The following is a 14,458-nucleotide window of genomic DNA, read 5'->3' on the forward strand; positions in this document are numbered from 1 at the left end:
GATTCTTTTGAAATGTATTAGGACAGTCATAATGACATCATCTTATTTAGCTTAATCTAAAAATCACAGGATCATTGCTGGGCACAGAGCACAATTATGCTTCTCCTCTATAGTATGTCTATACAATAAACTGTACCTCTTTTAAGAACCAGGCAGTTAAAGATCCAAATATTAGCATATCGTTGGCTTCTCGGTCATGATAAGGGATGCCGACACTGCATGCTTCCCAGAGGTCACCCTTCCACCTGTCCAGGTTCCAAGCCGAATAGCCTATGTCAAATAGCACCACGTAAGGACTCCCTTCTATCAGCCATCTTCCAAAGTGCACCTGCCATATTAAAGAACATACGGCTTTGCAGTTATACCAGGGAGAAAAAGGTATTTGTGCTTAGAGTAGATAAACTTTATTTAGAACTCAACGGCAGACAGTGCAAACTATACAGGGAACTGTAGTGGTAACACAAAGCATCTGATATTTGAGCCTGAAGATAGAATGGGCTTGCATCCATTCATCTAAACTTCCAAATTCTTATCTTTCATTAAATTTGGTCATTTTAAAGATGAAGTATCTAGATCTCTGTAATCTCTGCCTTTCTCTTTCTCCTGTGACCTTGAGCTCATGGTTTTAAGATTTAATATCATGGTCTATGCTTTTATGATAGAATACTAAGGTGAACTACTCTGTATCTTCAACTTGCAGTTGGATATAATGTCTACAGTGTTACTTATTTTACTTTATACTAGAAAAATCTGCTAGAAATATCTGTTTCTATAATATTCCATGCTAGAAAAATCTGTTTCTATAAACAAACGTAAATGATTCTCTCATTCCTCCTATAAAAAAAAAGTGACATAAAGTGTTTCCCAACATGGTTGCTGCCAGGTGTCCTAACTAAATATATTGCCCAAGATAACTGTATCTCTTTAATCTAGCAGCTCAAAGTCTAATCCTGTTTTATTTTCAAATTGAATTTTTATTCTTATTTTATCTTGTGCAAGTTTTAATGTATTGGCTATCTCACTTTTTTTCTAATCATAATTATATAATCACTTGTATATGTTAAGTTTTAACTTTCTTTTTTGCCTCTATTTTTTCTGAATGAGTAATTTACTCATTCTTTTGTCTTAACTTTTATTCTATATTTATTCTCCTATTACATGGTATGCATCTCCATAAATCGCTTCAAACCCTTGGAAGCTGGCAAAAGCTAAGAGCCCTTCATTGGGTACCCAGGCCTCTTTAGTAAACTGGATGTGTCCACATTGCTTAGTCATTGACCCTGTGACTTCTGAATCCGGGGAGCTTACAAACCCATTTGATCATCATTCTCTTCCATAGGACTCAGAAATGCATGATGGTATCTCTCCCATCTAGCCTTGGACAACTCTGAAAGACCCCCATTATCTGTCAGTTGCTTTCATTGTAATGAGTATTTATCATGGGACTCTTCCCTTCTCAGACTGAGTTTTCCTTTTTACTTGTTTTCTCTTTAGGACATTCCTTGATTTATGTATTCATTCAATGAATAGTTGCTGACTGCCTAATATATGACATATGATACAATGAGCTGAGATCATAGAGAAGCATTAACATTAGAGAATGGAAGCTAGCTTGTTCTGAGTTCCACTGAGTCCTTGGCTGTGACTTGGAAAAATCCTTACACCAGAAATCCATTTAGAACCATGAGACTTGGGCAGCCCAGGTGGCTCAGCGGTTTAGTGCCGCCTTCAGCCCAGGGTGTGTTCTTGGAGTCCTGCGATCGAGTCCCACGTCCAGCTCCCTGCGTGGAGCCTGCTTCTCTCTCTGCCTGTGTCTCTGCCTCTGTGTGTGTGTGTCTCTCATGAATGAATAAATAAAATCTTTAAAAAAAAAGTTTTAGAACCTTGAGACTTGTCACACCATTATGACTTTCATCTCCCTCTTCTTTCATGAGAGCTTCAAATGTAAGCCCCTTCCAAAGACTCATTCTTTCATCCTGATAGTACAACATGCATCCCTCTCTTACTTTTCTATGTTCTCTACACTACACTCACTATAATTTATTTTCCTGGTGTTCTCTGGGACCTCAAGTTCCCTTTATTTAAATCTTCTGCATCTTAAACTTTGCATATACCATCTTAAACTTTGCATATTTGTAGATCCTGTTACTCTTATAGACATCTCAATGAAGGCTCCTTATTTTTTCACCCCCAGAAACTATATTCCTGGGATGAGTATGAAGGAAGTTTGGATCTTTTAAAATCACACTGAAACTTATTTGTGTATAAAGACATTTTTGGAACTTGGTAGTATATTTGGATACTACCTTTCCTTATTCTACTAATCATCTGGCTACCTTTCCACCTTTTTTGGGACAACTTCAGAATCCAGGTTTTTATCCCACACACTTTTGTCATAGTTTTCTGACTTTATTGACTTCAAAAAACTTCATGTCCATGACATTCCAGCTACCCATGTTCATGGCTGCATTATTATCCTTGTCAAAACCCAAACTGTTCCTCCCCTGAAATATTCAATCTTAGACTTCTATTCCTTGACCACAACGTCAATGCCCCACTTCTCTTACTCTGTTTCCCCGAGGGTATATACTATTTCCTTTTTTCAAGATCTCCAGTTCCTATCTCTTCATTTTTTCTCTACATCATCTCCTCCTTTCTGGGTTTGCTTCCTTTCTTATCCATTTCAGACACACTGTCCATCAATTCAATCATTAATTCAGTCAATCACATAGTCACCTCCAGGACTGATGCCACCTAGCCCTGTTTTCTGTTTGAGTGACAGGAGGAAGAAAAATCCTCTCGGTAGTGCTTTAGATTGCGTTCCCTTTCCACTTCTCAATGATCTTTCTCTCTTTGTCCATTTCTTTTGAACTTTTGACTTCTTCCTATCTGCCGGGTATTTCCTTTTGGCATCTAAATGCGATCAGATCTCACATTTAATGAAACACTAATTCTCAAAACAATATCACTCCCAAACTGCTTAATTATCTTTTTTCTTCATAGAAAAATATCATTGCCACAACTTCTGTACCTTTTTCCTAATTGTTCGCTCATTCCTAAACCTACTGCAATCTGACTTAACCCTCTTCTCCCTAGAGGCTGTATTTAGCAAGATTGCCATGAATAACCTGAATATTGCTAAACTCAATTGGCTTTAGTTAAATCCCTCATTGACTTAATCCCTCCTTTATACTTGAAACTCTCTCTTCCCTTGTTTTGACCTATAACTATTGTGATAGCAACAGATTACCACAGACCTAGTGGTTTAAAACAACACAGATTTATTATCTTTCAGGTTTGGGAGTCAATAATCTGAATGGGTCTTTTGGGTTAAAATCAACATTCTGGCAGAGTCACAGTCCATCTGTAGTCCTTTGGGGAATCTGTTTCTGGCCTTTTCCAGCTTCTAAAGATTACCTGCATTCCTTGGTTTGTGGCCTCTTCCTCCATCTTCAAAGCTCATCAGGCCAACTTCTGCTTCCATTGGCACATCTTCTTTTTGATTCTAACTCACCTGCCTCTCTTTTATAAAGACCCCTGTGATTACACTGGACCCACCTAGATAATCCAGAATAATCTGTTCACCTTGTGATTCAAATCTACAAAATCTTTTTGTTATATAAGGTAACATATGCACAGGTTCTGAGGATTAGGACTTGCCCACTCTTGATTCTGCATGACTGACTATGTTTCTACTTTCGCAACCTCTGAGTTTTTTATTTTAATGTAGATGTTCTAACATGTTGACATTCCTGAAGGTTTGGCTCAATAAATTTGCTCTTAATCAATAAACTTCCACTGAATGCTGTTATCAATACCCATAATGTCAACTAAAATTTAAAGACAAATGACTTTCCCCAAAACATTTCTATCCTCTACCTTCTGCTGAACTCCAAACCTGTTATCCTATTAGACATTTCTTGATGGTTTTCACAAGGTGCCTCAAGTCTAACCTATTTACAAACAAGCTCATTACCTTTCTCACAAACCTGCTCCTTTTTCCTAGGTAGATAAATAATCTTCCATTGTGAGTTCATGTAAATGGTGCTCTATTCTTCCATAACAGTGTCCTAGGTCTTGCTGAGTGGAGTGTCAGTCGGTAGCCCTTACCTGGCAGCCATGTTTATTCATTGTGTCCACTGCTCTTCTAACAGCATCATTTATAGGTTCACACTGTTCCACCTGAGTCTTCATATTATGCTCAAAATATGGGCCAATCAGAAAATAATTGTCTCCCCATTCATCTGCTGTGGTTTTGGCCTTTGTCTGAATCACAGTATAGATGCCACCAACTGTTAAAAAGAAAAGGTTCCATTTATCATTCAGGTTAGTATTTCATTTTAAGTGATGAGGCATGGAAATGCGTTCTTATTTTTAAGTTAGCATTTAGGATTTATCAAGCACAAGGGTTTATTTAACTTTATAAAAGAAATCTTTTTAAAGATTTTATTTATTTTTTCATCGGAGACATACAGAGAGAGGCAGAGACATAGGCAGAGGGAGAAGCAGGCTCCATGCACCGGGAGCCTGATGTGGGACTCGATCCCAGGACCCCAGGATCATGACCTGAGCCAAAGGCAGATGCTTAACTGACTAAGCAACCCAGGCACTCCTCTAAAAGAAGCTTTTTAAAGGACACACAAATAGTAACTATTTGGTTTAATTCATGCATATTTTAAAGCCTTTTCTGGGTGCATATCATAGAGCAGCAGGTTGACAGCAGCCGAGAAATACAAACATTTCAAGGTAATCTGACAAGATGACTGTAGTAAAAGCAGAACTTGGCCTGAAGGTCTATCTACACTGAAGTGTTAAAGGTGGCTCCAACAGCCATTGTCAAGACACACACTCTCAGCAACTGTAGTCACCTTTTACTCCTTCTCCTACACTGCTCCAAGAGGGGGTTGGGGTATGTTCAAGTAACAGCCACTGTTGAAATTATGAATAAGTCTTTCAAGCTAAAGAGCCACTTACCTTGGAAGGTACCCAACAAGGCACCTTTTGACAAGAGAAAAGAGGTGATAGCATTTAATAGGGGAATACTTGGCCCAACCCTCATGTCAAGCCCAGTGACTCACATACAAATTTTCATGTGGTCTTTCATTTTTCCCCCTCTGGCACTGCTCCCATGACTTTTGAAACACAGAGCTAGGGGCGCCTGGGTGGCTCAGTCAGTTAGATGTCTCCCTTTGGCTTGGAATGTGATCCCAGAGTCCTGGGATCGAGCCCCATGTTGGGCTCCCTGCTCAATGGGGAGCCTTCATCTCCTTCTCCCTCTGCTGCTCCCTCTGCTTGTGCTTGCTCTCTCTCTCTCTCTCTGTAAAATAAATAAATAAATTCTTAAAAAAAATAAAACACAGAGCCAAAAAATACATATACTCTAGAAAAACATGGATACTCCGGATTCAGCATGTCTACATCTAGAAAATCATTTGGGGAATTAAGAATGCCAAAATATATGTGTATTAGGATATTTATGGAAGCATTTTCATACTGAAAAATTTGGAACAACTTAAATTGAACTAGTTAACTCAATCTGTCTAAGGCTCCATTAGCTCATCTGTTCAGCGGGAATAAAATATTACTTAGTTTAGGGGCAAAAGGCAGGTTGTAGCAGCAGTATCACAGAATAGGGCGCATTGAAAAGGTGGTATTTGAGTAAGTATTTAAAAGGGTGAAGAAATGAGGCAAGCATCTATCATGGGGAAAAACTTTTTAGGCAAAGAGTAGAGTTAGAGCCACGACCCTAAGTTGAAAGCATAGCATGCAAGTGGAGAGTAATAGGCATTTAAAAGGAAAGGTTTGAGAGGCCACAGCTAGGCAGGAGGACCAAGGAGAAGAAGACCTCAGTAAACTTAGGGAGGATATCTTGTGCTGGCTCTAGGCAACCATCTTGTGTGAGAATATGAAAATGGTCTGAATCAATTTCTTGAGCAATTCTCAGTCCATGGGCAATAGGTGAGAAAACAACTCAAGAAATGCTGTGTGAAATTCCAGAGCCAAACAGATCCTGGCACCAATCTTTAATTCCGTTTCCTAGAGTGATTTTATTACTTGTGTATTTAAAAAAAAAAAGGTTCCCATTTTTACTATGAGTTTTCATAAGTTATTTCAATTCATCAGGATATACAGGTCGATAGCAATTGCATCTCTTACATTGTTTCAGTAATTTAGGCTTTAAATAGTCATACCAATAATCACAATCTATGGCCAAAAGCTAGAATTTGCCATCTGCAAATTTTTTGTTAAGCCCAAACCACTCAAAATATACTTTGTGATAAATTGCTATTTAAGAGATAAGCCACAAAATGCAAATGTTGGCACTATTATATAAGTAACAAGATTCATTAATATAACTCAACAACATGTAATTATTACATGCAAACGATTTTAACATGAGCCTACATAAACTTACTGTCTTTAAGAACTTCATGTCTAAGAAAAGACTTTGTGATTATGGAAAATTTAAAGAAACTTAAAACTATCACTTGAACAAAGAACGATAAGAACATTCAATCACAACTCAGATGGCAGGTGATGAGAGTAGCATGGGACATGTGAAGATGATTTGTAAACCCTGCAAGCAGAGGCTTCTAGACTAGACCAGGACAAATGTGACTCACTTACGCAATCAATAATGAATCTGAGGCTACATAAATTGATGCCAGCATCAGGTATGCCTAAATATTTCTCCAAATTCCAGAAAATTTTATGAACTGTCAAAACCATTTGTGGAGGAAAACAAATTTAGAGAAATAATTTGCAAGAACAATCAAAAGATTTTTCTTTAAAGTATATGAGTCACATCTTGGCAACATATTTAAACATATATAAGCTTTATTCATACTTACTATCCATGCAAAGGCAAAATTTTCAAATAATTTCTTCTGTAGACTTATTTCCTTCACCTTTATCTTATCAGGGGGTTATGTTACCAGATTCTGATGGCACATATTTATATTGCCTGATTCACATTTCTATTCTTAAAACTCTTTTATTTGCAACTATGTATCTTGCCCAGAGATCTTAGGACATCCTTGTTTGTTAAACTATGTGTTTCAAATTCAAATACACTTGAGTAAATGCAAACACATTTTTATTTGCTGAAGGACAAAAAGGAGAAGAGAAATTTTTTACTCAAAAAAAAAAAAAGAATGATTAGATGTGGAAATTGAAATGCAAAGTTAAACGCTGTTGGTTAATTTGCTTCTTCTTTTTCCCATTTGAGGCCTTCAAACTTGATAGAGATAGTCCCCAGCTAGCCTTAGAGTGTTCATAAATACTATGGATACATTCTTTCAGTCTATCAGGAATAAAAACATAAAATTTTTAAAAAGAGTCAATCCTACATTGGTTGAGGCCTAATGGTAAATGAATCATTCCCCCCTAGACTCCTTCATGTACAGACTTTTTGGGAGGAGATCATCTTACCACTATTTCATATGCAAGCTCCATTTTACGTTCTTTCTGTCCTCCCCATATTTGTATGCCAACTACTTGCCCTCAGCGTTTAACTTTGTCTGGATACCAAACTTACCCCAATCTCCTCTCCTGGCATGCTAATCATAGGTAAAATGGCATAGAAATAGGGTAATTCCTATTTTCAAATTTGGAGTATAAGCCAGAGGTTCCCCAACACATATTTTTTAATGAATTATTGTTTTACCAGTGTAGGTCATTGAATTTGGACTTACCCTTCACTTTCAAACATGTACTTTGTATCTTATTGATCTATATTTTCCTGCAACAGCATGGGAGCTATCTTTAGTGTGAGGGCAAAGTATCAGGCCTTTCATAAGAAAGAAAAGATGAGGTCCCATGGCATATGCCATGGAGATAGCAAAAACCCCAAGTTTTCATCTAGAAACACTGCTGATATTGCTAAAATTAGGATTCCAAAGCAGTATGGAATGTGGATACCAGCTAAAATAAGGCTATACACACACACACACACACACACATATACATATATACTCATGCACACACATACATATAATATATTATAATACATATAATATATTGTGTATTATTCTAAATATATATTATGTATAGCAAGGATATACAGTTGACCCTTGAACAATGTGGTGGTTAGTGGTGCCAACACCGCATGCAGTCCAAAATCCACATACAAGTTTTGACTCCCCAAAAACTTCACTTCTAATAGCCTACTATTGACCCGAAACCTTACTGATAACAGAAACAACACATATTTGTATGCTATATGTATTTTATACTGTATTCTTACAATAAAATAAGCTAGGAAAAGAAAATGTTATTTAAGAAATCATGAAGCAGAGAAAATGCACTTACAGTACTGTATTTATTGAAAAAATCTGCATATAAGTGGACCCATTCATTTCATAATTGAGTTGTTCAAGGGTTGACTATATTTTATATATAAACTGTGATAATTATCACTATTTTTTAAATGCTTAAAAGTTGCAGAATTGGGAAGTTATATGAGTTCAGTGTACAGAGCTACTAATCTGGCCCTCTTGTCTCAAGGAGACAGAACAGCAGAACAGTGGTAGTCATTTTACCGTTAGACATCATTCTCTGAGGTAGCAAACCTGATAGGAAAGAGTAAATGTTACTACAGGCAACAATGGTCAACAAATGTTTATGTGTCTAGAGCTTTGCTGGGTCTGTGATTCAAAATGAAGCATCTGCAGTCTTGGGCAGTGGGAGATGACATACTTAAAGCAAAACTATAGATACCTCCCACCCTGATTATACCACAGTGGTAACTCTAGATGTTTTAGACAGGAGGGGCTCAGACATGGTAATTTGGATGAAAAAGAAGTGAGGAGACTAGTGCTCATCTTGAAGATATGTGTGTACCAAGCATGGGTTTTGCATAGATTATGTTTTATGTGGTGAAGCTTGGGATGCCACTGATATGGCCACCACATATTCATGCCAGGCAAAGGAAACTTGACCCCTACTTTAACCCTGATCCATATCTTTCCCCCCTCTTGCCTTTTGCATTTAAAAACAGAAGGATGGAATTGCTCAAAGTGAAAGGCAGCGTGAAGATGAATGATCCAACTTCTTCATTTGATGAATGAATTTTATGAAGAAATAATCATAAACTAACACCTACAAGGCATTTACTAAGTGTGGGGCACTGTTCTAAGAGATTTACAGTTGACATTTCTTTTAGTTTTCACAACCCCATTATAGGTAGGTGCTATTATTATCTTCATTTTTAAATAGAGAAACTGAGGCACATAGAGGCTGTGAGACCCATCCAACATCATACAGGTAGTGATGGAGTTGGGATTCCAATCCCCAAAGTCTGACCCCAGAGTCCACAGGCTGTAGACAGCAAGACTGCAAGTAACTATCTGGAGTAAAGTATTAATAGATTTTTAAGAGTGGTAGGTGGGAGGGTCAGAGGGAGAAAATAAGTGGTATCACGGAAAGATAAATATCTTTAGGTCTTGGGAAAGGTGGAATCCTTTCTATTCTGCCCTAGAGAAAAGCCATTTAAAAAACAGTACTTAGTGGAAATAGCTTTTTTATTTTGGCACTTGCATTTCTGGTTAACAAAAAGGAACCCAGGGTTTGGGGAACTTGAGAGCAGTGGTTCTCACATCAGTCACTGAGGCTTTTGGAAATCTGATGAAAGCATTCAGTCCTCTTCTCCAAAGGAGGACGTACACACACCACTTTCAGATATAATTTTAAAAGTTTACAAACTCTTTGAAGCCCACTTGTATCAAGGTCCAACCTTCAGAACTCCCGCCTCAGAATAGCAGACTCACAGTTATAATCAGTTTCTATCATATCATCTTGATTGTAGTTTTCTGAGTTTTTCCATATGCCTTTCATACCATGTGACCCAGAGCTATGGCATCCGTTTTGAGAAGGAAGAAAATAGAAGTATTATATGCATTATATTACATGTTGGCCTAGGGCTAAAATGAATTGTGTTTAGTAATTTTTTTTTTTTTAGAGAGAGAAAGTGTGTGAGTGCATGGGGGTGGGAGGAGAGAGGCAGAGGGAGAGAAAGAACCCCAAGCAGATTCCACACCACACCCAGCACTCAGCCTCACACAGGGCTTGATCCCAGGAGCCTGAGATCATGAACTAAGCTGAAACCCAGCTTAGTTTGGTTCACTTAAGTTGGTCACTTAACCGACTGAACCACCCAGGCGCCCCTATTTTTAGTAAAATTTTAAAAAGAAGCATTCATTTAGTGACTATACTTCAGAATTATTCACATGTATTAAATTAGTAATCATTAATTGTGACAATATTCACTAAAGTCTTTTTAATCTCAGATATCCTTAATATAATACAAATATTGTGTAGTCTACCATGATTTGGGCAGATCGGAGAAAATAAACCTTTTTATTTCTAACATTTGGGCAAAACTCTCCATCCTAGATCATGCCACAGTCTCTAACTTGTCTGCTACTTTCCCGCATCCTCTCACCCAACTAGTAACAGTGCTTTTTCAAAAACACACCCGAGTTAGCACTTCCCACTATTTAGAAATTCAATGGCTTCCTATCATTAATCATAAATTTCACAAACTCCCCCCTGCTGGTCCCTCCCATCTGCTCTCACCCTCCACTCCTTTCCCTCTCTCAGCTTCCCTCAGATCTTTAAACAGAGTACACTTTCTCACCTCTGCATCTTGGCACATCCCGCTCCTTCACAAAGAACACTGAACCGTCTTTATCCTTCCTCCATTGTCCTTATCAAGTGGCTATTTATCCTCCACGTGTCAGTTCAACTGTCTCTTCCTTACAGAAGTTTCATCTCCTAACCTCAAGTTAGGTAGATACCTCCATCCCCTGCCCCCAGTGTATAGTCCTGGAGCATCTTGTTCTTTCATTCTTACTGTAATCACATTTGACTCTAATTGCATGTTCAGTCTCTACCTGCACAAGTTTGTAGATTCTGGAAGACTGGGGATCAGTTGTGCATTGTTAAGCTCTATCTCCTTCATTTTCCAGTGCCTGACATCTAATAAATCAACACTTGATGAATATTTATTGAATAATAAATGAAGAGCAATAATAAATGTTTAAATGAATAAAAGCAATAGATGTCAAGGGTAATATGAACAAGTGTTATTTGAAGTCTGAGAATGAATATCCAATAATTTAACTGTGACTCTCTCGTTTGTAATAGTTTACACATATTCATTGTTCACTGGCAAGATTATGGCAGAAAGGGATTTTTTTTCTGTAAGAAATCTTTTGTTTTTTTTGGATCTGAATAGAGTTCATTGCTTGCCATGAAACATCATAAGAGAGCTGGATCATGTTACATTAGTTTCATTCAAGAAGAAACTTGATATTCAGATGATTTAAATAATTTTTTTCAAAGTCTTAGAAATTTATGGCCTTTGATTGCACGTCCTATGTTCTTTCATCTATAGGACATTTCCTTAGGCAATGATTTTAATTTTTAATTTTTGTGTGGTAGTAAAAAAGAGAAGTGAGTTTGAAGAAGACCTAAATGCTAGTTCCAGCCCTGACATTTGCTTGATCATCTAAGCCTGCGGCATCCATTTCATCTTTGAAATAGAGGAGTTGGATTCTAAGATGCTGCATATCACTGCCATGAACTGCGGGGAGATAAAAGTAATGTTTTTAAAAACTGTATTTATAGTGTCAGTGTATTGTCAGGGATGAACACAATAGTTGTCCTTTTATATAAAAATTTCTAAACTATCAGATGGTAATAAATATCAGCATAAAGATATGTTGGAGATGATGTCAATTGGATAAATCACATCGTGGTTCTCTTCTCCATAAAACAATTTCCTTTCCCTTGTATGGGAAAAGCAAGAAAATTGGTTCAAAGGCATGTAGGGCTGAAAACAAAATGTATTTGTTCTTCATTCCAAAGAAAAAAAAATCCATGGAGCATTTTCTGCCCACCAGTCACCATTCTGGGCCCTGAGATCAGCCTGCGCGTCGCCAGGATATAAGCTCCATGGAATAACAGTATTTGCCAGGGTGTTCCTAGCACTGGGAGACAATGCTCCATTAATGTTTGCTAGATGGAGAGAAAAGGAGGAGAGAAGGAAGGAGAAGGGATTCTGTTCAGGTACTGGAACTCACGCAGGGGCTCTGGTCTAAAAATCCACCCCCCCCGCCCCCCGTTTTTTTCTGCCAATAAGCTATATCCTTGAGTTCCTGCCTGCTCTGTAGGAAAAAACCTTCATTTCAAGTCGTAGACTGGGATTTATGTATAATAGAGATGACTCCATTCCCAGGAACTTTGGGCATTTTAAACACCAGGTGACTAGGAAAAGAACATTAGAAACAGCTCTTCACAAAACACTTCTCTGTAATAAAGTTTCTATTCTCTTTGCTTCCACACTACAGAGAAGAAGCCTGCTTTGTTCTCTCACATTCATTCCCGCATTTCTACCCAAGCAGGATTAATTTTTGTTTATTCTGATTGTATGATATTATTAATTTTATTAAAAATTTGCTGCATTTTATGAACTTTGAATACTTAGCATAAGGTGAAAATCAGAACTGGTGCCGAATAGAATTCCTCTAAGTTTGAAATTCTCTCATTCTTCTTAATAGGAGCCCTGTGTAATGCTTTCTGAGCAGCTAGTAGGTTAGAACTTTAATTCCAAGCTGGTAATGAATTATTGGCAACATTATTAATAAGTATTTTGTATCATCTTTAATGGTGCATGGCATTAAGGTTTGTAAAGAGTCCCAATCGCATGCGGTTCTCCCTAAACTAAAGTACTTGGTTATGCTTTTTTGTTGATAGAAAGCATAAAACCAAAAGAGTAATAGTAGCCTTTCATTTCTGTTTGGCCATAATATGCATTTCAAATTTTAGTTTAAATGCACATTCCCAGACAACAACTAATATCTTCAACGTTTTCTCCCTTCGATACACAGCCGCATCTAAGTTCTCGGTGGCCTGTTGGAATAGTCAAGGTTAAATGTAACCTCAACTTATATTCAGTTTGAATACTTTCCTCACTCACCACCAATTCATTCTCACTAGAGTCACCTGTGAAATCCTAATACATTCTTCAGCAATCTGGCAAATAGCCACCTTCCAGGGTAGTACAAACCTTTGTTGGTTACTTCCCAAGCGACTTCAAAAAGCAGTAAATCCTCCACAGGAAGCTCTTCAACTTCCCACTGAGGCAGCCCACTCAGGGATGTCACAGATAGAGATCGGCCTCGGAGCATTCTTTTTCCAGTTCTCTGAAACTTTTTTGAATCCTTTTTTCAACAAATTGTGATCCCAGGAGCGGTGTGCCAACAGCCACACGGGTTCAGGGTGGAAGATTTCAGGCTTGGGGAACTTCTCACAGGTATAAACCAGTCAAATGAAATCTCATGTGCTTCCCAGAGAACTCTCAGGTTAAGGAGGAATTTTCAGCTCCTGTTTCTGAGCAGGTCCAGTGAGGACAGTATCTCCAATCAGTATTGACCTGAGCAACTCTATCACATGTATAATCCTCAGGTTTGGGGCTTAGCAAGCACTCCTTCAGAAGGTGGAATCCTCATAGGCTGAGCATGACACAAATCCAGACCTTTAGCCCTTGTCCTTTTGACCAAACTCCTAGACTCATACAGTCATCAATGCTTATTTCGTCACTTCTAAAGTGATCCAAGATTTGCAAATTCCCCTTATTAAGTTTATAGACCACTTTGGATTACATGTAGAATTCACTGGGACTGTTTTTAGTGCCTTAAATCCCTTTAAATTTCCTAAGTATGCTTTTGATTCCTATTTCTGGAGCATTAAATTATTATAGTCTATGCTTATCATCTAAATTTTGATGTTAGGCAGAGATCTTGGTTCCTCTCGTCTTAATTACTTTTATTAAAAAGTATGAAAAAAGTATAAAACCCAGTGTGTCTTTGGTTATAACATAGAAAGTGTATAATTTTGACCAAGCGATGGAAATTAAAAAATAAAAAACTGTTTTCAAAAGTTTAATCAGATAGCCTGATGATTTTTTCACTCATTCCCACTCTCATTACTCTGATTTTTTGAAATTCCTGGTCTTCAATTCTCATTTGGGGTTTAGGCTTCCAGTAAGCATTGTCAACAACATAGCATCTCCTAACGACCCTTCAAAAATAGACTTATGTAATTCTTTTGATCCTATAATTCCTAACATGAGATTGCCCTTTACCAATTCTTTTCAATGGTGAATACTATTTTCAAAATTGTTCCTTGAGTCAAGAGGGGTGAAATAAATGGAACTAAATTAAGTGTGTCCATGGTATAGATCTTCATCTATCCATGTTATGTGAGTGAATCCTCTTCTTTCGTGTGTGTGTCTGTATGTTTGAGAGAGACAGAGACAGAAAGAGAAGGAGAAAGAGAGAAAGGCAGTAATTTATGCAATAAGATTTAGAGAGTAAAAAAAAAAAAAGATTTGGAGAGTAATCAGAAAAAGTTCTCTGCTTTCCATATTCCTGAATATTCTCCTCTAAGATTTGTA

General features: G+C 37.6%; 1 protein-coding gene across 1 annotated transcript in view; it reads right to left on the reverse strand.

Moving 5' to 3' along the window:
- The window catches only part of GYS2 (glycogen synthase 2), a 53,769-nt gene extending 40,272 nt beyond the window's left edge, over nucleotides 1–13,497 (reverse strand). The window contains exons 1-3 of the mRNA XM_055318956.1: nucleotides 13,070–13,497; nucleotides 4,111–4,292; nucleotides 137–328 (exon numbers count right to left, since the gene is read on the reverse strand). Coding sequence (XP_055174931.1) covers nucleotides 137–328; nucleotides 4,111–4,292; nucleotides 13,070–13,190 — 495 coding nt within the window. The 5' untranslated portion in view covers nucleotides 13,191–13,497. The remainder of the gene's footprint in view (nucleotides 1–136; nucleotides 329–4,110; nucleotides 4,293–13,069) is intronic.
- Between the last annotated feature and the right edge of the window lie 961 nt (nucleotides 13,498–14,458).

Source organism: Nyctereutes procyonoides, unplaced genomic scaffold (assembly GCF_905146905.1).
Source record: "Nyctereutes procyonoides isolate TBG_1078 unplaced genomic scaffold, NYPRO_anot_genome, whole genome shotgun sequence".
Lineage (NCBI taxonomy): Eukaryota > Metazoa > Chordata > Mammalia > Carnivora > Canidae > Nyctereutes > Nyctereutes procyonoides.